Source organism: Mesoplodon densirostris, chromosome 2, assembly GCF_025265405.1.
Source record: "Mesoplodon densirostris isolate mMesDen1 chromosome 2, mMesDen1 primary haplotype, whole genome shotgun sequence".
In the NCBI taxonomy this organism is placed as follows: domain Eukaryota; kingdom Metazoa; phylum Chordata; class Mammalia; order Artiodactyla; family Ziphiidae; genus Mesoplodon; species Mesoplodon densirostris.
In genome coordinates, this window is record NC_082662.1 from 41,257,593 (window position 1) to 41,282,751 (window position 25,159).

The 25,159-nt window shown below is 35.4% G+C and overlaps 1 protein-coding gene across 3 annotated transcripts in view; it reads right to left on the minus strand.

Moving 5' to 3' along the window:
* Positions 1–4,579: 4,579 nt before the first annotated feature.
* The window catches only part of SPATA6 (spermatogenesis associated 6), a 150,198-nt gene continuing 129,618 nt past the window's right edge, over positions 4,580–25,159 (minus strand). For all 3 annotated transcript variants that reach the window (XM_060089776.1, XM_060089775.1, XM_060089777.1), the window contains exons 12-13: positions 14,717–14,808; positions 4,580–4,823 (exon numbers count right to left, since the gene is read on the minus strand). In XM_060089776.1, coding sequence (XP_059945759.1) covers positions 4,643–4,823; positions 14,717–14,808 — 273 coding nt within the window. In that variant the 3' untranslated portion in view covers positions 4,580–4,642. The remainder of the gene's footprint in view (positions 4,824–14,716; positions 14,809–25,159) is intronic.

Consider the following 25,159-nt stretch of genomic DNA (forward strand, 5'->3'; position numbering starts at 1 on the left):
ACAACATAGAGCTTTTGTTTATTTTGATCTGAATTCATTATTTTGATCTGACTTCAAAAATCCATTTTGTATTCTTGAGTTCGCCCAAGTTCTAGATCTTTAACTGATTACTGGATATTTTCCTCAATCCCACCTCCACCCTCATAAAAGCTGATCAATATTGAGTTCATTCCATCTTGGTTTCCTGTTCACAAAAGTCCTTCCCATCTTTCAACGTCCAGCTCAAAGGTTACTACATCTAATGCTGCTCCAGGCCTGTTGTTCTCTTTACGGTCCTCTTAACTTTCCCACCAAAGCGTTTGCAACCTTGCGCACAATCTCCAGCTAAAGCACTTGGAGCTTCCTGAACAATCATACTCTCTCCCATTTTCACACTTTTGCAGGTTCTGTTGCATCAAGTTAGCATGCCCTATCCTCATTCTTGCATTCTTATATCACAGAAGTTACCAAACCACTGTAAATGTTGAAATACACTGTTATTTGTCTCTCTCAATAGAATCTGCATGCTTGTGGAAAGATATATTTAAAAATTTTATACTCTATATCTAACACAGTGCTCAATAAATATGTGATAAATAGGTAAATGGGTGCTTGAATGTGTAACTAGCCTAAGTTCCTAAGGTAAGATAAAAATAAACATAATAATTGTAAAATGGTTGAGTCGCTTTGGGAAACAGTTTGGCAGTTCTTCAAAATGTTAAACATAGAGTTTCCATATGATCCAACAATTCCACTCTTAAGTGTATACTCAAGAGAAATAAAAAGATATGTCCTCACAAACTTCACAAATGTTAACAGTACCAGCATTTTTCATAATATCCCCAAAGTGGGAACAATGAAATGCCCACCAACTGAATGGATAAATAAAATGTGATATATCCATACAATGGATTATTTTTTAGTAATAAAAAGAAATGAAGTACTGATACATGTTATAATAGGGATGAGTCCCGAAAACATTATGCTACATGAAAGAAGCCAGACACAAAAGTCACATATTATATAATCCCATTTATATGAAATGTCCAGAATAAGCATAGAAACAGAAAGCAGATTAGTGGTTGCCAGGAGCTGAGGGGAGAAGGGAATGAGGAGTGATTGCTAATGGGTACAGGATTTCTTTCTGGAGTGATGAAATACTTTATAAATAGCTAGTGGTTACAGTTGCACAACTCTGTGAATATACTAAAAACCAATCAACTGTATACTTTTAAAGGGTGAATTTTGTAGTATATTAACTATCTCAAAAAACCTATTATTAGAAAATGAACACAATAATGAAAATTCTCCATTTGGTACAGATTTTTAAGCAAGGGCTTAATCTTTGAAATCACAACACAACTCTGCTGCCTAGAATTTCCTAATCTTCTATATTGATCAGTTATAGAACTAGAAAAATGTTGGAACATTAAAAGGTCATTCTAAATTAACCCCTTCCTCACTTTACAGGTAAGAAAACTGAGCTCCAAGAAGGATAAATGACTTAAAGTTATACAACTAGCAGTGAAACCAGGGAGAACTCATTCTCAGTCCAATGATTCATCTTTTTTCTTAGTTGAATTAACATTTTCCTTCCTAAAATTCCCAGGTTCTTTTTTTTTTTTTTAACTTAAAGGAAAAGTTACATTAAAAAAAAAGAAGGGCCTCCCTGGTGGCGCAGTGGTTGGGAGTCCGCCTGCCGATGCAGGGGACACGGGTTCGTGCCCCGATCCCGGAGGATCCCACGTGCCGCAGAGCGGCTGGGCCCGCGAGCCATGGCCGCGGAGCCTGTGTGTCCGGAGCCTGTGCTCCGCAACGGGAGAGGCCACAGCAGTGAGAGGCCCGCGTACAGCAAAAAAAAAAAAAAAAAAAAAAAAGAAGACAGACCTATTTATCTTTCATATTAAGCCTAGTAGCTATTACTAGATTTTAGGGGATATTAAAAAAAGATTAAGAGAAAAAACTACTGTACCTTTTTGATTCTTTCAATGAGAAAAGGCAACTATTAGTACTTAAAGGTTTTACTCTTAAAAGATAATACAGGGCTTCCCTGGTGGCGCAGTGGTTGAGAGTCCGCCTGCCGACGCAGGGGAAAACGGGTTCGTGCCCCAGTCTGGGAAGATCCCACATGCCTGGGAGCGGCTGGGCCCATGAGCCATGGCCGCTGAGCCTGCACGTCTGCAACGGGAGAGGCCACAACAGTGAGAGGCCCGTGTACCGCAAAAAAAAACAACAACAACAAAAAAGATAATACAACATAAGAATTCACAGTAATAGTTAAGGATAGCAACAAAAACCACTCTTTCCCCCAGGGAATGGAAATAGACACTTAGCAAAGATGTTACATATGTGGAAATTTACATCTGATCCTTCAGAGAGATGTCAAATTTAATCCATAAGAAAATGTCTTTCAAAATATCACTTTCTAAAGTTCCCCTTTGAGACCCATTTTTTGGTGGCCTTTGTATGACAATGGCAAATATAGGTGCAATAAGTAATTTTTGTGATACTTATTCACTCAGGAGATTTTATATGAGAGCAAATATTTTCCTTAAAGTTCGTATTTGTTCTTTTCACCAGAAGCAACTGTTAAAGGGAGGAATTTTTCATTTGTTTCTACCAAAGGGGAAAAAATACTAAGTTTCGTTGAACATATGATTTTTTTAAAAAAACATCATTCAGTGTTGACCTTCAAAAGCTTATACAAAACATCAACATATAACTTATAGTCAGAGGGTAGCTCAGTGATTGTGTAGTCCAGTATTTCCCTGACTGTGTCCACATGTACCTGCAGATGGCATTTCAGAGGAAGTATGGGGAGTTAGGGGAGGAGAATGGGAAGGGAAAGATAACCATAACAACAGATATTGTTACACACTCAATTTAGTTTAGGAAATTCTGGGTTAATTCAATAAATATTTAATGAGCACCAACTATGTGTCAGACTTTCTTCTAGATGCTAGAGCAAAACATATTTATGCCAAGATTTCTTAGAGCCTCTAATGTGCTACTGTTTACTATGACTAAGATGACCATATGTAGTTTGCCCGGACAGCTCCAGTTTACCACTGTTTTTTCAGCATCAGTAGCACCCCCTTTCACTCCTGTTATCATATGCACGACTCTCTAAGTTTGAGGGGTGTGAATATAGTGCATAGATTTTTCCTAAACTTACATGACCAATGAAATACTTATATTTCCTATAGACATCTCCTAGAACAGTGGTCTACAGAACATGGTTCAGGAAATGCTGACCCACTCCATTCTCTCCATTTGATAACTGAGGAAACTAAGGACCAGAGATCTAAAGCCTAGGACACCTGGCTCCTATCTCTGATGTGCTTTCCAATACCTTGCAGATTGCCGCAGATAAAACACTCAAACACAAAGTAAAAAAGTCTTATTATTGGATAACAAGTAGTATGTATTTTCTCCTATTACAAAAATAAATCCCCCTATTTTACATGCTGATTCCAATTTAAATAGAGCTTAACTCAAGTTTTTTCTTTTAAGATCATAACTATAAAATTAACCAAAGATGGAGTCAATGAGAAAACATTACCTTGTAGTCAACTCTTTAAGCTTATAAGCCAAGTTTACCATTTCCTATTCTCTGCTTTTCTTCCACTCACTCTGGTGAATACAAGGTAACGATTTCTTCATATCTTCAAAGCCTCACAGGCCTCACAGGTGTGTTTGGGGTGTGGGGGAGAAGCTAATTTTATCAACTAACAACTTTCTAGTACAAAGAGTTACGCTCTAATATTTTCCTCCCCTTTATGGTTCCAAGTGTCCTTTAAAGTAAGGATGCTACTTTCTTGGGCTATTTGATACCTATGAAAACTCTAAAGAGATGAAATTACAATATAAGTCCCTTATTCTTTCTGAGTCTCTACAGGCTTATTAACGAAGGCTATTTGCTGATTCTGGATGCACCAAAGATATGGCTCTAGAAGAAAATCATGCAAAAAATTCTGTCTTTAAAAATCAGTTATTCACATTGTGGATCACCCATGGCCATTCCTATTTCTAGCTAACTGTTAAGCATTTTAAGTAACTTAGGTAGTTCTTTTAGAGAAGAGGGAGTGAATGATTATAGAAACTTTAAAAAGAAAGCTGTATCTTAGGAGCTAAGACATATCAATAGCCTTTTCTGATGGAGCAAACGGTAGAAAATACTGGTTAAAACAGGGTTTAAACTCCTGGGAAATTCACCTTCGTACAGTGTATCTTTTTGCTCATGACCAAGAAAAGCGAGTTAATAATAATAATTAAATCTTAGACAAGATAACCAGTCAAGTAGGTGAAAAGAAAATTACAAGGTGATTAAGGCAGAAGAACATTTCTAGAGAGAATCTGTTTTTGGATTTGTAGCTGGTGATATGAGACAGATGTGACAGAACAGCCTTCTCAGAATCAGAATGGAGGTTGTGATTGTGTTGCAGAGCTTTGACTTTTAGAATATAGCATTCTTTACTGTGATTGGAAAAAGAAGGTTTGCCCATGATAGTTTATCATTTGAAGTAATAAACTTATTCAAGTCTAACTACTGTACTCAATTAGAACCACCTGTTTAAAAGAAAAGGAATACAGAGACTGATCACATCAAACGTTTTCATTGAGAAGTTGACAAGGACACTCATACAGTTTATCACCACTGGTCTCAGCAGCTTTCCTGTGTATGAGAAACAGAACTACAGGCCTTTTTGTATAAGTTCCTGTACATCTTCTCCATGCTGTTCTCAAAGATGGGTCGGTAGGATTTTCCTTTATAAGAGGCTGCCCTGTTGGACCAGTATTCGCCATCATCCAAATGGAGAGTGCCATGTGGCTGCTGAAGTGAGCTATGAAAAAGGATATAAAAGATTAAAACAATGAGGAAACAAAATGAGAGGTAGTACTATATAAATCAAATATTTACTAAGTACTTTATAGGTGGGTGGTACTCTGTTTGGGCTTTGAGATATAAAATGTGACAAGGCTTATGCCTTCAAAGAGTGACACTATTTGCATGAAACAATTACGAAACAATAAAATGAAAATGGTATGTGAGAGTTAAAAAGAAATTCTGAGAAGAGAGAGAGGTGCGGCAAGGTAAAAGCAGGGCACAGATGGTATGGTATGGCCAGTTGTGAGAGTGCTTGGCCTCTAAAGTCAGGCAGACCTGGAACTGAATTCCAGCTCCGTCTTTGTAAGCTGTGGGAACCTGGGCGATTTATTCAATTGTCCAGGGTCTCAGCTTCCTTTATTGTATTTTTGCAGTATTGTTGTAAATATGTAAAGTGAATAGTACAGTGCTTACCTGGCACACAAAAGTTATTAAATATAAGGCACTGAACTACTAGGTACTTTATATATATTTATACATATTTATAAAAAATCTTACAACCCTCTGAAGTTGGTAACTGTGGAAACTGAGACTCAGTGAAGTCAAGTGACTTGCCTAAGACTATTCAGGTAGTAAGCGGCAGAATGGAAAAGGATACCATTTCTGTGGCTCTAATGTCCTTTCCACTGTGGCATGCTATTGTCCTCAAGGAGGAGTAGAAAATTCGACTGAATATGAATCAGTTTTAGAAAACGGAAAACAAGGTGGAATAGTCTGTATTTGAAGCGATAGAGAAATACTGTTATTTTGAGGGTGTTGAAGAAAAAAGAGAGAGAACAGATAGAAGCTATAAAATAGACCAGGACTAGGCTCATCGTAATGGGAATAGAGAAGAAAAGGCAACTCTTTCTGAAGGCTTGATAGTGCTTTTTTTTTTAATTTGCTAGAAATAAAACATTGACTTTTTAAAAGACTGAGTTTATTTTATTTTTTAAACAAATAATGAACCTAATTTAACAAATTAAGTACTTGTTATAGATAAGACCTCTCAGGCATGTTAGAGATTATGGAGTTTGTGCCATATAAAACTGTATGTCCTTGCTATTAAATGTTACAAATATTGTCTTCATATATTTGGAATCTCACTCCACACAAAGCAAACAATTTCCTCCCTGACTTATCAGTCCCATGATGTTACTTGTGAATTGTGAAATATCAACTCTTGGAGCTGGATATCTGTAAAAAGAATTTGCTATTTCACCCGAAGTCAACCTACCACCTGAACTCAATAAAAGTGGTCACAAAAAAAGGCACAAAGTGGCTGTGTTATCATTCTTAGAGCTTTCCACAGTGTCAATGAGGATGTAAAGTAATGAGAACACTTACATACGTACTTTGTAAAACCATTTGGCATGAGTCAGTAAGGTTAAATATGCAACTTCAACCTAACCACTTGGCTCCTAGGTACCCTGGCAAAATTCTTGCGTATGTGTACTAGGAGACATGTACAAACATGTTCATAATCACACTCTTCATAATAGAGCTAAGAACTGCAAGCAACCTAAATATCCATCTACCTTAGAACAAATAAATCAAGTTGTAGTGAATGTATACAACAGTATAGTATACAGCAGAGAAAATGAACTATCTATAGCTACATGCATCAATATAGATGAAACTGAAAAATCAACTGAGTGGAAAAAAAGGAAACACAATACACAGTTATAATTACATTTATATAGAATAGTTTAAAACAAGGAAAATTAAATAATTTATTGCTTAAGGATAGATACATGTGTGGTGTAACTATAAAGAAAAAAAAGAGAAGGGTTATCAGAAAAGTCACAATAACAGTTATCTCTATGGAAAGAGGTGCAATTGGTTAGGGGCATAGGTGGCTTTATTGGTATAGGTTAAGTTCTATTTCTTAAGCTGGATGATGAGTAAATGGATATTCATTTTATTGTTGTTGTTATTTAGGACACACCAATCTTAAATATATTCCTCTGTTACAGTTGATATATTTTATAATAATATTTAAAAATTCACTTCTGTGAATAATGACAATAGGTCTATTTCCTGATGGCTTTGCTAAAATGGGATTCTACTTCATACTTTCCAGCAATATTACTAGATCCTATCAAACTTTCTTTACACCTGGCACCATCTCTTTCACACTGGAAAATTTTGAAAATAACAAACATGATTATCCTTATTTTTACCTTGTTCATTCAGCTTCAGAGAGGTAATTAACACAATTTCTAATAATGTTAGTATAATCTTTAAAATTTTTCAAAAGGCCTTAGCCAAGTCTCAAGGCTATTGCTTTCATATAGTTTCCACCTTTCTTTCATTAGCCTTGCTTAAGAAATAGTCTAGCCAACTGAATACAATGTCTTTCATAAAATTTCTCACCAAGCCTAACTCTTGCTGAAACAGTCACTCAAAACACTTTTTTGGACAATTTGAGTCAAGTGATAGAGAAATCACACACACAAATACATTAATAGAACTTCTTCTGCACGTACTTTGTACCTCTGCAAGTATATCTATCAGCCTAAGTCCCCACATTTGCCTCTGTTCCCTGATATTACTTCAGGAGTCCCACATGTGTTTTGTTTGTTTAGCTGTATTTGGTTTATTTATTGCTTTTTTTGTTTTATGTCAAGTCATGCACTAATTAATATTTCACAAAACACAGATCTGTCCCTAATCTCCCTGTTGTCCACAGTCATCAACTTTACTGCATACTGATGGTCAGATGATAATGTTCTTTTCTGAACTCTATATTTGCCGGGCTAGTTAGTTCTACCACAATAAACCTAGTCAACAGAAATTTGAATTTTTATTAAGCTACTACCCAAATCTCAGAAAGGTAAGTAATAGTAGGGCTGCTAACTTTAAAAATCATTGTGTAGGTTTTTCTGAGATTGTAAATCAAATTCCTATTCCCTGTCATAAATTATCATATGAATGAATAAATGAATAAATAAAATTCAGAAATCTTTTTAGGAGTAACTGTGAACCTGATAAGGGTCTGTAAAAAAGAGTTAAAGTGGCCAAAACAGACATCCTAATGCTTTTAAAATCTTGCAAGTTTTGACAGGAAGTTTATTTCTATTTAAAATTGCAAAATTTTCAATTTAGTAAACAGTACTGTAGTTCTCTAGAGAGAATTTGGGAATTGGCTCATCCTAGAAGTCTGAATTGCAAAACAGAGGTGTCTGCAAAACAGAGGTGTTTGCAGAACAGGTTCTAATATGCATGGACAGGTGCAAACAAAGAGTAGCAGAATCTTAAAAGCAACATTTACTTCTAGACATGGAAGTATCTGGCTATCTAACTAATAAACTGTGAACATAATGAGTCAGTTCTGATTTTCCATTATTGGGAATATTAATAAGTTTACAATGTGTAAGCGACACTTAAAAAGTCTTATTATAGTAACACTTTTAAAGACTACACTTCTGTATTTTACCATGAGTATCTCCAGCATTCATTCATTCAAAGCATTCAAAGTTCCTACTCTACAAAACACTGCATTAGTGCTATATAACATAAAATGATTATCTTTAAAGCAGGGATAAAATTGCTATTTTATTAAATGCAGTACATTTTTCGGCAATTTACTCTTGTTACTTGAATAGGGAGCCCTCTATTTAATAATAACAAAGCTATTAAGAAAAAAAAAGACAAAAAAGAACAGAGACCAGAATAATATCTGAGAACCGAGCACTTTCAAATCTTAAATGTTGCTAAGGTACAAATTATAAATTATATACAGAGAAGAGAAAGGTCTCAGGCAGCTTAACATGGACTAGGATACTAGTATTTTGCTTACAGAAGGGTAAACTCACTTGAAACCCTGACAGTGCTTTCTATATCAGTATGAAATGAAGACCAAGTACATACTACTTTACACATAGTTTTCAGATAAAATATCTATAAGGTGATATACATGAAAACGAAGGTCAGAGGGTAAGATGGATATGCCACACAGATAATATTAATTCTAATAAATAACTGGAAGGTCATGAGAATAAAAAAATTGGCCATTTGCCATTTGTACTCAAATAACTAGAGTTGAAAGTAACATTAAAAGATGATGATGGGGGCTTCCCTGGTGGCGCAGTGGTTGGGAGTCTGCCTGCCAATGCAGGGGACAGGGGTTCGAGCCCTGGTCTGGGAAGATCCCACATGCCGCGGAGCAGCTGGCCCCGTGAGCCACAAATATGGAGCCTGCGCGTCTGGAGCCTGTGCTCCGCAACGAGAGGTCGTGATGGTGAGAGGCCCGTGCGCCGCGATGGGGAGTGGCCCCCACTTGCCACAGCTGGAGAGGGCCCTCGCACAGAGGCGAAGAGCCAGCACAGCCATAAATAAATAAATAAATAAAAATTTAAAAAAAAAAAAGCAAAATTCCTTTAAAAAAAAAAGATGATGATGCATATTCTATACTTTAAACTTGTGATCTAAGATTCAATATAAAGACATAATATAAGAGATGAATTCCTTCCCATAATACTCTATAAAGGTTCCTATCAAGCAAAACTTTGACAAAACATGTACAATAGTACTGAGGATGTTATGTATGCTCTATAGACATTGAATGGATGGATGATGGATAGATTGACGGATGGATGGATGGAATGTAGGAAGGAAAATACTCAAAATCTTGGAGTTCAGAATAGATGATAGGGAGAGACTAAACTATGGTCTAATAAAATCTGTAAAGCATTTTGTATCTTTAAATACACCACACAAAGATAAAATGTCATTAAAGACATCAAAATTTACTGATAAATTATAGCAGTAATTCTCAAACTTTAACACACATCAGAGTCATCTGGAGGGCTTACTACAACTCACATTACTGAGCCTCACCCCCAGAGTTACTAATTGAGGATGTCTGAGATGGGTCTAAGAATTTGGATTTCTAACAAGTACCAGGGTCATGCTGATGCTGCTGGTCTAGGAACTACACTTTATAAAGAACTAAATTAGTGGCTTTTCTATAAAATTTTAAAAGCTTCAGGAAAAAAATTGCATGTTACCATTTATCTTCTTTTATTATTCACAGAAACTATACAGTAAACATTGATAGAAGTCTATTCAAATGAATATACTGAAGACTGGTTACTTATACGTTATTTACTGCCCTTCTCTGAGTGAGGATGTGCAGAAATGAGCCACTGACAACAAATAAGTTCTAACAGCTTTCATCATTATTAATTCCACTGTTGATTCCTTATCTAGAGATGTTATTAAATATCACAACCGTAATATGTGATATTTAATAATAAAGAGTTTCAGCAAATGCAACTGATCATTATTAATAAAAGACCCAATTATAATATTTGAACTAGTTTTTTTAAATTGAGCTCCTACTACATGTCAGAGACCTTGATGGGCAGTCAAAAAACAAAAGTAAGCAAAACATCTGTGCCTCACACTTAACAGAAGGGGGCAAAACAGACATATAATGAAGTGATCACTGTGAGATAAATATTGCTAATTGAAATTATATATGTGAGAGGAAGTGGCAGGATAAAGGAGAAAATGACTAACAGTCTGCTGAGGTCATAAAAGGTATCTCAGAAGAGGGAATAACTTGAATTTAGTCCTAAAGAATGAGTAGGCATTCATTAGATGAACAAGAAGACACTGGTTATTCCAGACATCATACTGTAACAGAACCAAGGCACAAATTAGTCTGAAATATCAATAAAAATACCAGGTAACAAAAAATCCAAAGAATTCAAATTAGATTTGAGCAATATTTTCTCACTTAAAACTGAAAGCTTATTCTTAGTTATTCAAGAGACTTTAAGTCTATATATTATTTAGACTTCTTTTCTTTCATTTATTAGTACTAAAGACATCTTGGTAAATTCATCAAGTTAATCAGATAGTGAGCAATGGGCAGGAAATGAAAACTATAGTCAATCTGTGTTATTCAAAAATATATAGTCAAAGTTTAAATTACTCAGTTTGAGATTCTATTATAAACAATTTCATAATTAAAGCATTTATATTGAGCATATTCTTACTGTTAATAACCTGCAAAACATGCACAATAGAAAACAGTTTATATCAATAGCTAGTTCCATAAAAGAATAACACAGCTAAAAATTTGGGGCAATAGTCATAAAAGGCCAAGTCATGTTCTAAACATGAAATTAAAATTATTTTTATCTTCCCCTCTCTTTTTGTGGCCAACTCCCATCTACATGAAGCATCACCTCATGCCTGGTCTTTAGTTAGGACTAATGATCAAATTGAATAATGATGCCAGAAGTGTACTACAGTATAGAGAAATTTCAACATCTTGAAAACTGAAGAAATTTGAAAAATATAGAGAAGGTACTAAAAGGAGAAAGAGCATCCCAGGGCCCTGGAAACTGGCAAGGCTACCATAGCAAATGTCTAAAATTTTCTGAAACATAGGCAATATGAAAGTTGAAAAGGATGTCTTCATGGGTAGTAAATTCTTTCCCCAATCCAGCTCTCAAATCCGAAATTATTGGACATAAAAGGTCACTTAATAACTCCTTGATAAGAGATTTCTTTCAAGAATTTCATTCTCAAAGGTGATGGAAAACACAGGACAGCTAGCATGGATAGGCTGATGCCCGGAAGATGAAATAACAAGCACTCTAATTTGCCATTCTGCTCTTCCTGCAGAAAACATGGAACATCTGCTGTACTCCATGGCTGATAGCCACAATGTATATCTAGATCATAAGATAAAGGATTGACTCCTGGGCATAGTTTTTACTGGGAAAAATATGAAAGAAAATAATTTCTATCTCTTCATGAATATTCTCTATTTGACTGTCATTATACTTATCTTTAGTTCTTTAAACATAGCTGCTACATCCCCAGGGCTGCCTCAGGGGGTTTCTAGTAACACATTTTTCATGTGTATGGATCACACTTTACTGTTTCTTTGCATGTCTCATAATTTTTTGTTGAAAACAACAATTTAGATAAAAATTGTAGCAACTCTGGGTTCTCACTCCTTACCAAGTTGTTTTGGATTATTTGTTCAGTGACTTGCCTGGACCTATGCTGTGAAGTCTGTTTCCCTTGCACTGTGTAGCTGCTGGTGTCTCTTCATTTTTTTTCTTTTTTTTTCAATTATTGTTTCTATTTTTAAGCTTGGCCTCCTAGGGGTTGCCCCTGCGTCAACACAGCTTGATGACCAACAAATGATTGGTCAGAGTCAATAACCCTATAACGTTTCCATCTTTTGCCAGTGGACCTATGTGTGGTTTAGGGAATACATTCAAAGTTTATCTGGTTGATAAACCTGCCCTGGAACTTGCTTTCTGCCTTCATAAGGCCTCACACTCAGCCATGGAGTAATGGCTCCCTAACATGCTCTCTGGTCTCTCCTGAACACATTTACAGCCTTATACATACACATAATGTTCTGGACTACCAGGGATACATAGAACTTAATCAAGGACAACTGTGGCTATCTTGTCCTTGGATTTTTGTTGTCTGCCCCAGTAAGCAGTAAGACCTCAAGCCCTCCCTTATTGTTTGCCAGTGGGATCATTATTGTTTCCATTAATCCCCCCACACATGAAATTTCCTATGCTATGCGCCATATAAAGTCAGTCCCCTCTAGCAGCAGAGTTGCCTGTCTTTTGGCGTGACTGCCCCAGTAGAACTTTTGTGCTGAGGAGCTGGGGGTTGGGGGGTGGGGACTGGAGCTCCAGGCAAAATGCCACAGACTCCTTCTGCCCTCATTGAGCTTCAGTAGATTTTCTTGATAAACGCTTCTTAATTTGTTATATTCCTTTGGTCAATTTCCAGAGTTCTTAAATTGTTGTTTTTGACAATTCTGTTCAATTTTGTTGCTTTCGGAGGAGAGGATTTGCTGAGCTCCTCACTCAGCCACTCCAGAGGTCCATGCAGACTTCCTCTTGACCCCTGTGTCAATGGATGTCTGCAGAGGGGTAATTTTTAGCCAAGATCTCAAGTTCCCTCTTGATTTCTGCTGATAGAAGCCTTAAGGCAGGCAAGTGGGTGACTACTTTGAGTGTGGGTTCTCTCATCTTTGAGATGGAAAGTAGAATGGGGTGACTTCTTGGCCTACTATATAATATGACTTGGGGATAAAACTAAAATAATACCCTGATCAGTTCAGTAGCTTCTGGAGCTAATATCAAAGATACTCTTATAAAATGTCTTGAAGCACTGACCACTGTGTCCTATTGGTCCAAGTATGTCCTACTGGTCCAAGAGAAGCAGCAAGGAATATAAAGTAATCTCAGAAATGTGTAAGCAGAACTTTCCTGATGCTCTGCTTAACTCTCTCACTTGAGAGGTACTAAAACAGTCTCAGGTGACCAAAAGCTTAGCCATTAACATTGCTTGGTGAACTGGAAAAAGAACCAATACTAAGGTTTATGGCAAACTTTAAATAGAAACCAATGTTTTTCAAAATATGGTCCTTATATTACCTTCACTAGAATCATTCATGATATTTTTTAAATTGCAGATTTCTAGGTCACACCTCTGTATGTTAGGAACCAGAATCTATGGAGGTAGAAAGTAGAAATCTATATTTTTAAGGAGCATATTATTCATACAAAAGTTTGAAAATCAGACCCTTTGCTTTATCAACCCTACTCACTTCTTACCCTAATTAGAATTAATTACGTGGATACAGAACCCAAAATTGGGATGTTAATACATATAAAGGAAATCTAAGAATTAGAAGTGTAAGTAACAACAATAAAGGGTACAAATTCTTCCTCAAGGTATGCACTTTCTTGGCCCTTCATTTTCCCATTTGGATTGCTTCTTCTTCAAACTCATTTAAAATACACTACTTTCCTTCATGAGAGACCCAGGTTTCCTCAAGGATGGGAAGCAGTAACTTTGGACAGGAGTTCACACTTATACTCTGTGTAAGGGACAGAAGGAAGAGTCCTCACATGTTTAAGGAATGCCTAGCCTAGTTTACCAGGGCAAAGATCAGAGATTTCAGTCCAAAACACCAGTTAGCAATAAAACATATTCCACTATCTGGAGCTTTTTTCTTACACGTGCTTTTCAGGAAACTCAGGAAGGTGGAAGCCATATAGTAATCAGTGGCATAGCATCAAAGGCCTCAGAGAAACTTTAGTTATATAAACTCACAATTTACATTCAGTTTTTAATACCACACTTATTGGCAATTAACACAAAGTTTTCAAAAGCTTTCATGAGATTTGCTAGTATAATTTTGAAAAAATTGTATTATTACTAACATTTCTGAAATTTTAGGCTAGAAGAACTGAATTTCTCTTATTAACATAAGAGAAAAATAAAAAAATAAAAATAAAAAAGGCTTACTCATGATCTAAATTTTTTTTTTTTTTTTGTGGTACGCGGGCCTCTCACTGTTGTGGCCTCTCCCGTTGCAGAGCACAGGCTCTGGACGCGCAGGCTCAGTGGCCATGGCTCATGGGCACAGACGCTCCATGGCATGTGGGATCTTCCCAGACCGGGGCACGAACCCGTGTCCCCGGACTCTCAACCACTGCACCACCAGGGAAGCCCTCATGATCTAAATTTTGAAACCTGTTGCTTCCTCATTTATTCAGGATGAGAATAAATACATCCTGAAATAAGTTCTGAATATGTGGATTTGCAAGGCAGCCAAATACACTAGAAATCTTAAGTAGGATGAAAGGCACCACCATTAATTGACTATATTTGTTTTCACTGAAAATTTTCAGTAAGGCAAACATTAAAATACTATAATAGGATTTTATATAGTTAAAATAAAATATAAATAAATAAATAAATAAATATTGAGTCTAAATTTGCCACAAATCCTGCAGATTAAAAAGCAGGTTATTTTTATACTAACTATGAGAAGATCTCTATATACTGTATTAATCAAGCTCATACCTATACTCTGGGTCACTGTCATAGGCAGAGTCTCTATATAAAAGACCTCTTTTCAGTTCCAGTTCATCTTCTTTTTCTGGGTCTCCCTCATCCTGAAAAATTTAAAGATTTCCATTAATTTATTTTATAATTAAATGATACTCATGTTTCTGTGGTAATTGTTCTCCCCCTCCCCCAATGTAAGGAACTGAATTAAATGCTAGATTTCTTAGGAAAGGAACAAAAGGGTAAGTGAGAATTTACTATTCTGTTCAATGAAACTAATAGAGTTTTATTATAGTATCACTAATATTGCTTATCAAAGAATAGAAACGCAGCAGATGTTTCTTGAATCAATGAATAAATAGGAATGGATACTGTGTCAAGATATGTAATAAGATGTGTAGTAGGTAATAGCTTACACATTGTTATGTAGACTCCTAAAGATTATACCTGCACTCTGAAAAATAAGTATTTGGGAAAACTATGTAAATCTAAGCATTTTAACACATACCTATGACTTACAAAGGAAGTGATTTAGAGTTATTACTTGTATACCAAAATGCAGTGACAAGCCACAAGAAGTAAAAATGAAAGGCAGGGAAGTTGGAATCAAAACACATGGCTCCTCCTCCTTCTATGGGCAGCCTGTTCTTTACTTCTGAGAGATCAACTCAAGGGCATAAGAAATAGAATTCTAAAGAGATAGCTTTGTAAACTATGTCATTCACAGTAAGGATGTTCTCACATATGGTAATTTTATATAATTTAGTATCAAATATCTTTCTCAACTACTAGCTAATACCCTTGTTCTGTAGTCAAACAGGAACAGAAATAAAGAGAACTGATGGTAAAAGGAACCAGTAAGCACAAACAGATTGCTGTAGGGGTTAGTATTAATAAGGTGGTCATTCACTTTATGTAAGAAATCAGCTGAACAAAGATTATCAAGAAAAATGATTCTAAAAATTTGGTGATGGCATGAAATTAGGAAGAGTTAAAAAATGTTAAGCAATAAATAATAGAGCAAGTTCAAAAATCACAGAAAATATGAATATATATTTAGAATTATTATAACTTCTAGGTGAACTGAGCCCTTTTACCGTTATGAAGTAACTCCATTTATTTCTATTAATGATTTTTCCCTTAACATCTTTTTGGTTTACCATTAATATAGCTACAATAGCTTTCCTTTAGTCAGTGCTTGGATGATATATATTTGTACTTTATTTTTAACTTTTCCTTATTATTATGTTTACATCTTTTACTTAAATAGTATATACATGGATGTTGCTTATTTTTGTCCAGTCTGATAAGCCAATGAAGTAGAGCATTTACTCCATTAATATCACAGAAAATATAATCAACTGTAATGAGTACAAAAGACACTGCAAAGGAAAGTGTAAGAAATAAGACACTATGTTAATATGTTTTCAATCTTCAGAAATAGAGTATATTGCAAGAAAAAATAAATGAAAGAGATTTAAATGATGTTGAATTTTAAAATTCTATCCTTGGAAGAAATATTAATTTCTAGACTATATGATAAGTGATATCAGACATAAACATAAATCAATATTCCTTGTTTAATTTTGTCAATACAGTTGAAAAAAATAATTTTTGACCAGGAGTAGTAAAAAATGTAGACTAAATTTTAAAAGTTTATATATGAAAAAAATACAAAAGGGCCTTAGAAATCTGAACCTCAATTATTCATTGAATAATATCCCTATTTTGAGCTGGGTACTTACTATCCTAGACTCTGAGGATAGAAAGATGACTAAGACATGATTCCTGCACATATGTGGAATAAAGTTTGTCTATTCCGTGAATCTCTATGAGTAGAATGGATCAACAGGTAGAATTATTATGAGATATAATAAAGGAAAAAATGAGGAAGAACTTCCTAGTTAATAGAGCATTCTAAAAACAGAATGACTGTCTTAAGAGGGAGTAAGATCACAATCACTAAAGCTATTCGCATAGAGCACTAATACCTATCTAGAATCAAGGAGTTCAGGGAGGGGAATTCTGCCCCAAGAAACAAAATGGACTATATGGCCTTCATGGTTATTCTCTTCAAATTTCAAGACTATTTTGTGACATTTATATATATTCAAACACATACATATCTCTTATAAGCATCCTTGTGTAAGCATTTTTTTAAAAGATCAAGTTATAAAAAAGCAGAGAGGCAACAAACATCATACCTTATCATAAGCCATTAACTATGACTAAAACAAGTACTAGAAGAGATATATCATTCCCATTAGTGCCAGAAAAATATATTTCCAGAGCATAGGGTAGTGATTCCCCTCTTATTTCTCATCAACATTCCCATTTGTCCACATGTAAACACAGGAAAAGATGGATGACACCAATATTTGTTCAGTTCCTTCACGGTATCTAGGACTGAGTTAGGTACTTCTTAAATGAATATCTTGTAAGCCTTCAATAACCTTATGAAAAAGGCACTGCAACTTGGAAAAATTAACAACATGCCCAAAGATACAAGTTATTAAGTGGCAGAGCTGGAACTTAAACCCAGATCTAACTTTATTTACATTATGCTGCCTCCTGAAATGCAAATAAGCTGGACTATAAAATCAAAATCTCCGTTCCAAACCATTAGATTATTTTCCTGTATGAAAATTAAGCTCAAACTCTTTCAGCTAATATCTCTTCAGTTAGTTTTTTATGAGGGTATTCTGAAATAATTTAGCCCAGAAGAATCTTTTTTAGGATTTCCATGAAGAAACAGTTTTCTTTCAGCGAAAGTCATTAATAAAATGACGTATTATTAAAAGAAGCTGTGGGCTCTCCTTCCCTGAAACTGGCAATAAGTTAAATGTTCTCTTAAGATTCCTGTCACCAACGATCACTATCTTATACATGTAACTGACATCATTCTTAGAACACCCCTGGAACAAAGAAATAAAAGATACCCATACATGCTTGCAAACTGAAAAATTTAGGACAAAAGTGATTCAATAGTCTATGATAGGGCTTCCCTGGTGGCGCAGTGGTTAAGAATCTGCCTGCCAGTGCAGGGGACATGGGTTCGAGTCCTGGTCCGGGAGGATCCCACATGCCGTGGAGCAACTAAACCCATGGGCCACAATGGCTGAGCCTGCGCTCTAGAGCCCGCGAGCCACACCTACTGAGCCCGTGCGCCTAGAGCCCGTGCTCTGCAACAAGAGAGGCCAACGAAATGAGAAGCCTGTGCACCACAGTGAAGAGTAGCCCCCGCTCGTCGCAACTAGAGAAAGCCTGAGTGCAGCAACGAAGACCCAATGCAGCCATAAATAAATAAATAAAGCAGCAGCCAATCCACAGCTGCAGTCAGTTTGAAAAAAAAAAGTCTATGTATGATAAAGCAAGAACTAAAAGGTAGTCATCTCACTAATTAAATAGTACTTAATAAAACATACACCTGTCATTCTCAAATGAAATTCTCATATATAGCTAAAAAACCTATAAGATGTGTTTCATTGCTATCAAATTCAAAACATTATTTATAACGAAGTGTGTACAAGAACAAGAATTCCAATAGAATTTAACCACTAGTTCTAATTTGCATTATCACCCTGGACAATTAATGCTTCAATTTCCTAAATCGTAATGTAGAGAAAATTTAGAGTTGTTCAAAGTCACAAAGATAAGAAGTTGCAGAGCCAGCCTTGAACCAGGTTTTTCTAATTCTATAAACTGATTTATATTGTAAGTATAACAGAGGATAATAAAGTCTAAAGGGAAGACCACTTAAAGAACACTTAAATGCTAATTTTTACAAACTTCTGGAGGCAGAGTGTGGAAAAGCACATGTGATGGTTAATTTTATGTGTCAACTTGGCTTAGCCATGGTACCCAGACATTTGGTTAAACATTATAATGGATATTTCTGTGGCACTTTTATGGATGAAATTAACATTTAAATCACTGGATTCTGAATAAAGCAGATTGCCTTCCATAATGTGGGTGGGCTTCATCTAGTCAGTTGAAGGCCTTAATAGAATGAAGACTGATCTCTCCCCAGGAAGAAGGATTTCTGCCAGCAAACTGCCTTTTTTTGTTTTTTTTAACTTTTTATTTTATATTGGAGTATAGTTGTTTAAAGATGTTGTGATAGTTTCAGGTGTAGAGCAAAGTGATTCAGTTATACATATACATGTATCTATTCTTTTTCAAATTCTTTTCCTGTTTAGGTTTTACATAATATTGAGCAGAGTTCCCTGTGCTATACAGTAGGTCCTTGTTGGTTATCCATTTTAAATATAGCAGTGTGTACTTGTCAATCCCCAACTCCTCAAACTATCCCTTCCCCCCACTCTTCCCCCCTGGTAACTATAAGTTTGTTCTCTAAGTCTGTGTTCATTTTCAGTTTCTGTTTTGTAAATGTTCATTTGAATCATTTCTTTTCAGATCCCACATATAAGGGACATTATACTATATTTCTCTTTCTCTGTCTAACCTACTTCACTCAGTATGACAATATCTAGGTCCATCCATGTTGCTGCAAATGGCATTATTTCATTCTTTTTAATGGCTGAGTAATATTCCATTGTACATATGTACCACATCTGCTTTATCCATTCCTCTGTTGATTGCATTTAGGTTGCTTCCATGTCCTGTCTATTGTAAACAGTGCTGCAATGAACACTGGAGTGCATGTATCGTTTTGGACCATGTTTTCCTCCAGATATATGCCCAGGAGTGGGATTGCAAGATCATATGGTAGCTCAATTTTTAGCTTTTTAAGGAATCTCCATACTGTTGTCCATACTGGCTGTACCAACTTACATTCTGACCAACAGTGTGGGAGGGTTCCCTTCTCTCCACACCCTCTCCAGCATTTATTGTTCATGGATTTTTTGATGATAGCCATTTTGACTGGTGTGAATTGATATCTCAGTGTAGTTTTGATTTGCGTTTCTCTAATAAGTAGGCATGTTGAACATCTTTTCATGTGCCTCTTGGCCATCTGTATGTCTTCTTTGGAGAAATGTCTATTTAGGTCTTCTGCCCATTTTCTGATTGGTTGTTTGTTTTGAAGATATTAAGCTGTATGAGCTGTCTGTAAATTTTGGAGACTAATCCCTTGTTGGTCACTTCATTTGCAAATATTTTCTCCTAATCTGTGGGTTGTCTTTTCATTTTGTTTATGATTTCTCTTGCTGTGCAAAAGCTTTTGAGTTTAATTAGGTCCAATTTGTTTAATTTTGTTTTTATTTCCATTACTCTGGGAGACAGATCAAAAAAGATACTGCTGCAATTTATGTCAGAGAGTGTTCTGCCTATGTTTTCCTCTCTTGACACTTTATTCAACATAGTTTTGGAAGTGCTAGCTATGGCAAACAGAGAAGAAAAAGAAATAAAAGGAATCCAAATTGGAAAAGAAGAAATTAAACTGTCACTGTTTGGAGATGATATGATACTATACATAGAAAATCCTAAAGACACTACCAGAAAACTACTAGAGCTCATCAGTGAATTTGGTAAAGTTGCAGGTTATAAAATTAATACACAGAAATCTGTTGCATTTCTATATACTAGCAATGAAAGATCAGAAAGAGAAATTTAAGAAACAATCCCATTTACCATCACATCAAAAATAATAAAATACCTAGGAATAAACCTACCTAAGGAGACAAAAGACCTGTACTCCAAAAACTATAAGACACTGATGAAAGAAATCGAAGACAACACAAACAGATGGAAAGATATACCATGTTCTTGGATTGGAAGAATCAATATTGTCAAAATGACTATAATACCCGAGGCAATCTACAGATTCAATGCAATCCCTATCAAATTACCAATGGCATTTTTCACAGAACTAGAACAAAAATATCTTAAAATTTGTATGGAGACACAAAAGACCCCAAATAGCCAAAGCAATCTTGAGAAAGAAAAATGGAGCTACAAAAATCAGGCTCCCTGACTTCAGACTACACTACAAAGCTATAGTCATCAAAATACTATGGTGCTGGCACAAAAATAGAAATATAGATCAATGGTAGGATAGAAAGCCCATAAATAAACCCACATGCCTATGGTTAATTAATCTACAACAAAGGAGGCAAGACTATACATGGTGGAAAGACAGTCTCTTCAAAAAATGGTGCTGGACAGCTACATGTAAAAAAATGAAATTAGAACATTCTTTAACATCATACACAAAAATAAGCTCAAAATGGATTAAAGACCTAAATGTGAGACTGGACACTGTAAAACGCTTAGCAGACTGACTTTGGATTTGAACTACAACTCTCTCCTGAGTAACCAGCCTGCGTATCAGATTTTGGACTCACTAAGCCTCTGCAATCACATAAGCTAGTTCTTTAAAATTTCTTTCTCTCTCTCTCTGTTATACACATGCACACACACACACACGCACACACACACATCCTGTTTCTTCTGTTTCTCTGGAGAACCCTATTACAGCATGAGAATGAGAAACTCCTGCCACATATCAGTTAGAGCCTTCAGTACCTCACTTTCAACAATGGATAGAACAATCAGAAGATCAACAAATAAACAGAAGACTTGAATAACACTATAAACCAATGAGACCAAACAGGCATCTACTGAACACTCTATCAGACAACAGCAGAATATACATTCTTCTCAAATATACATGGGAAATTCTCCAGAAGAGACCATATTATGTTAGATCATAAAATGAGGCTCAATAAATTTAAAAGGACTAAAATCATACAGAGATGTTTCCTGGCCACAATAAAATGAAATTAGCAAATTAAATCCATTATTGAAAACTGTCAAAGATGGGCTTATTTAAAACATTTAAGAAATAAATAATCTTACACAAACTCTTGCAGAGAATAATTGGGAATATTTTCCAACTCATTTTTATGAGGCCAGCCAAAACCTGAGAAGGACATCACAAGATAGGAAACTTACATACCAACCACTATCATTAACTTAGATGTAAAAATCCTGGGAAAAATATTAGCAAATTGAAACCAGTGGTATATTTTTTAAAAATTATGACCAAGAATTTTGTTCCAAGTATGCAAGTATGGTTTAACATTTGAAAATTAAGTAATTTACTGCATTAAAATAAGGAGAAAAAGCATATAATCACCTCAATAGATGCAATATGATAAAACTCATACATTTGTAATTTTTAAAAAATGCTTAGAAGATAAGGAATATAAGAAACTTCTGTAATCAGGAAGAGAATGCCCATAAAAAATCTACAGAAATCATCATACTTAATGTTGAATTATAAAAAGCTTTCTTCTTTGGATGGCAAACAAGACAAGATACCCTTTCTATAACCACTTTTATTGGATATTGGAAACCCTGGATAGTGTAATAAGGCAAAATAAATAAATAAATAAATAAATAAAAGGCATAAAGATTAAAGAGGAAGAAATAAAAATGTCATTATTTACAGATGTTATGATTACATATGTAAATACCCCCAAATCTACCATCTATTAACATTAATATGTGACTTTAAGGAGGTCACTGGATACAAGGTCACTATACAAAAATCTATTCTAAGAAGTCATCATACCAAGAATAAACAGATGACAGAATTTTGACAGATACAATTTATAATAGCATAACAAATATCAAACATCTAGGATTAAATCTACCGAAATACATGCATGCCTTCTAAAATAAATCTGTGACATAATTGGAAGAAATTCTTTAATTTTAAAAGTCACCATTTTTAGGAACTGAAAGACTCAGTGCTGGTAAGATATCAGTTCTCCCCTAATCAAAGCACAGATTTAATGTAATCCCAACAAAATCCTAGCAGGGTTTTTAAAACTGAAAAGTTGACTCTGGAATGCAGATAAAAATACAGAGAACCAAGAATAATCACAGCAATCTGCAAGCAAGAATAAAGCTGAAGGACTTATGCCATGGGATATCAAGAGTTATTATAAACCTACAGCAATTGAGAAAGTATGGTATTAATACAAAATTAGACAATTAAACCAATGAAATAGAAGAAAATTCAGAAACAGACTCGTATCATATGGGGATAAAATGAATCTTGATCCAAATCTCACATTATACATACAAATCAAATCCACATGCATTGTTGATTTAATGTGAAAGGCAACACAATTAAAGATTTTTTAAATAGGAGAATATTTTTAGAACCATGGTTAGCCAAAGTTTTCTTACATGGGGTAAAGAAAGTGCTAACCAAAATACTAACCAAAAGAACCAAAGTAACCAAAGAACCAAAGTAACCAAAAGTAACTTAGCTACATTAAATTAAGAACTTGTATTCACAAAAGGACTCTTGTTAAAAAAACAAATATGCAAGTCATAGATTGAAATATATTCATAATATAAAACATGCCCATCAGAAAATGCCCAGGAATGAAAATAAAAGACCTTAAGAGACATATGGCACACAGAAACCAAGTCTAATGTGTGCTTTTTGAGAAGCACTATAAATGTCAAACTGAATAAATAGAAAGAAAACCACACCTAAGTGTATAATATTTAACTGCTCAAAATATATGACAAAGAAAAACAAATCTTTTAACAATTGCCAGAGAAGGGTATTCCAGGAAGATGTTAGTGGCATTGTGGTGGGCAAAATAATGGTTCCCAATGGTGTCCATGCCTTAATTCCCAGAATCAGGGAATATGTTACCTCACATGGCAGCAGGGGATTTTGCAGATTTGATTAAGGTTAAGGATATTGATAAGAAGAAACTACCTTGGATTATTTGGGTGGGCCCAATCTAATCAAATGAGTTCTTTAAGGCAGAGAAAACTTTGTGGCTGTGGTTAGACAGAGGGAGATGTGACTAAGAATAAGAGTTAGGGAGATCCAATGTTGCTGGCTTTGTAAATGGAGGAAAGTGGCCACAAGCCAAGAAATGTGGGTGGTTGCCAGAAGCTGGAAAAAGCAAGGAAATGGATCCACCCCTGGAAACACTAAGTAGAAAACAAACACCTTGATTTTAGACCAGTGAGACACATGTTGAAATTCAGGTCTACTGAAATGTAATATAATTAATTTGAGCCACCAAATTTATGGTAATTTGTTATGGCAGCAATAAAAAACAAACACACAAGAGGTACAACTCTCCTCGTAAAACACATAGAAATTTTTTTTAGGTTAGGTGAAATAATTCATGGCAGACCAATGCTCTTGCTAAAAACTAGAAAAGCCAGAAAAAAATTAAAAGTTTATATTGTTTAAGTTATTAGAAAGGTGCAGACAAGTGGGCTAACGATATGCACTTCTGTTTTTCTTCAAAGCATTTGCACATTCTGAGCATGGACAAGAGGCTGAGAATCAGGGCTTGGATTAGGACAAGGGTCATTGCTGTGACAGAGAGAAATTAAGAAAGCTTTTGATGGCTGTAGGAGAGTGGGGTGATGAAACTAGAGTTTTATGAGGCCTTAGATATACAACTGGTTTCTCAATCATGACATTTATTGATTTATGAAGCTGCCTGGGACTACTAGGTAGATAACTCAAAAGTATCTGAAAAGTAGAGCAGATATTAGTACAGTCTTATGGTGCTTAAGAAATAAAGATCTGCCAGGGCAAGAGGCCTTAAAAACACAAGAAGCAAAAACTCTAAAAGTAATATTGACACTTAAGGAACTGTATTTTTAGACTGAAGACTCTTAACAATCTGGACTAGCTAAGCTAAAAAACTTGGTCTTGGCTCAGGCAAAGCTTATTTCTGGGGACAGAGTACCCAGCAATTTTTTTTTTTGTGGATCACACTAGGCTAGAGAGGTAAAACTGAAGACTAGAAGAGCCTCAAACACATGAAAGGTCCTTGTCAAGATATTTGCTAAATTTTGAAGGTGTGCCAGGTTGGGGGCAAAAAGTTAATCCAAAAATGACTGAAAAGCAAAAGAACTATCTCTTATAATCAGATAGTACTTAAAAGACAAACATCCATCAGGAAGAAAGACTTTGATAACACAGCAGGTGAGAGTTGAAAGCCCTGGAAAGTAGCGAATTGACAGTTGACCATTTGCAATCACATTTTCCCTGAGGACACCTATTTCTGAGAATAGCTGGAACTAGCCATAAAGCTGGTGCTGGTGGACAGAGAAACCAGCAGACATCTTGGTGACTATGCAGAACTGGTGTCACAAAAACAGAGACTAGAGGGGACTCAAATACATGAATAATTTCTGAAGCTCCCTGCTGTGGAAATATAAGGAACTAAGCCTAAAACCTCTGACAAGCAAGATGGAAACTGTCTCAGTTTCTTGGTACCGAGAAGACAAAGACATGAAAAGCTCTAAATTGAAAACACTGGAGGCTCATGCCTAAAAAAGAAGGCTGAACTGAGATTCAGCCAAAGTTTGATTAAAGGTAAACTGAGATTTACCAAAATATCAACATAGCCTCAACCCAATTCAGTCTCTTTTAAATCAAGGTTATCTGTCTATGATGCTACATGTCTAGTAGAGGAAAGAGGGAACCCTTTCATCACC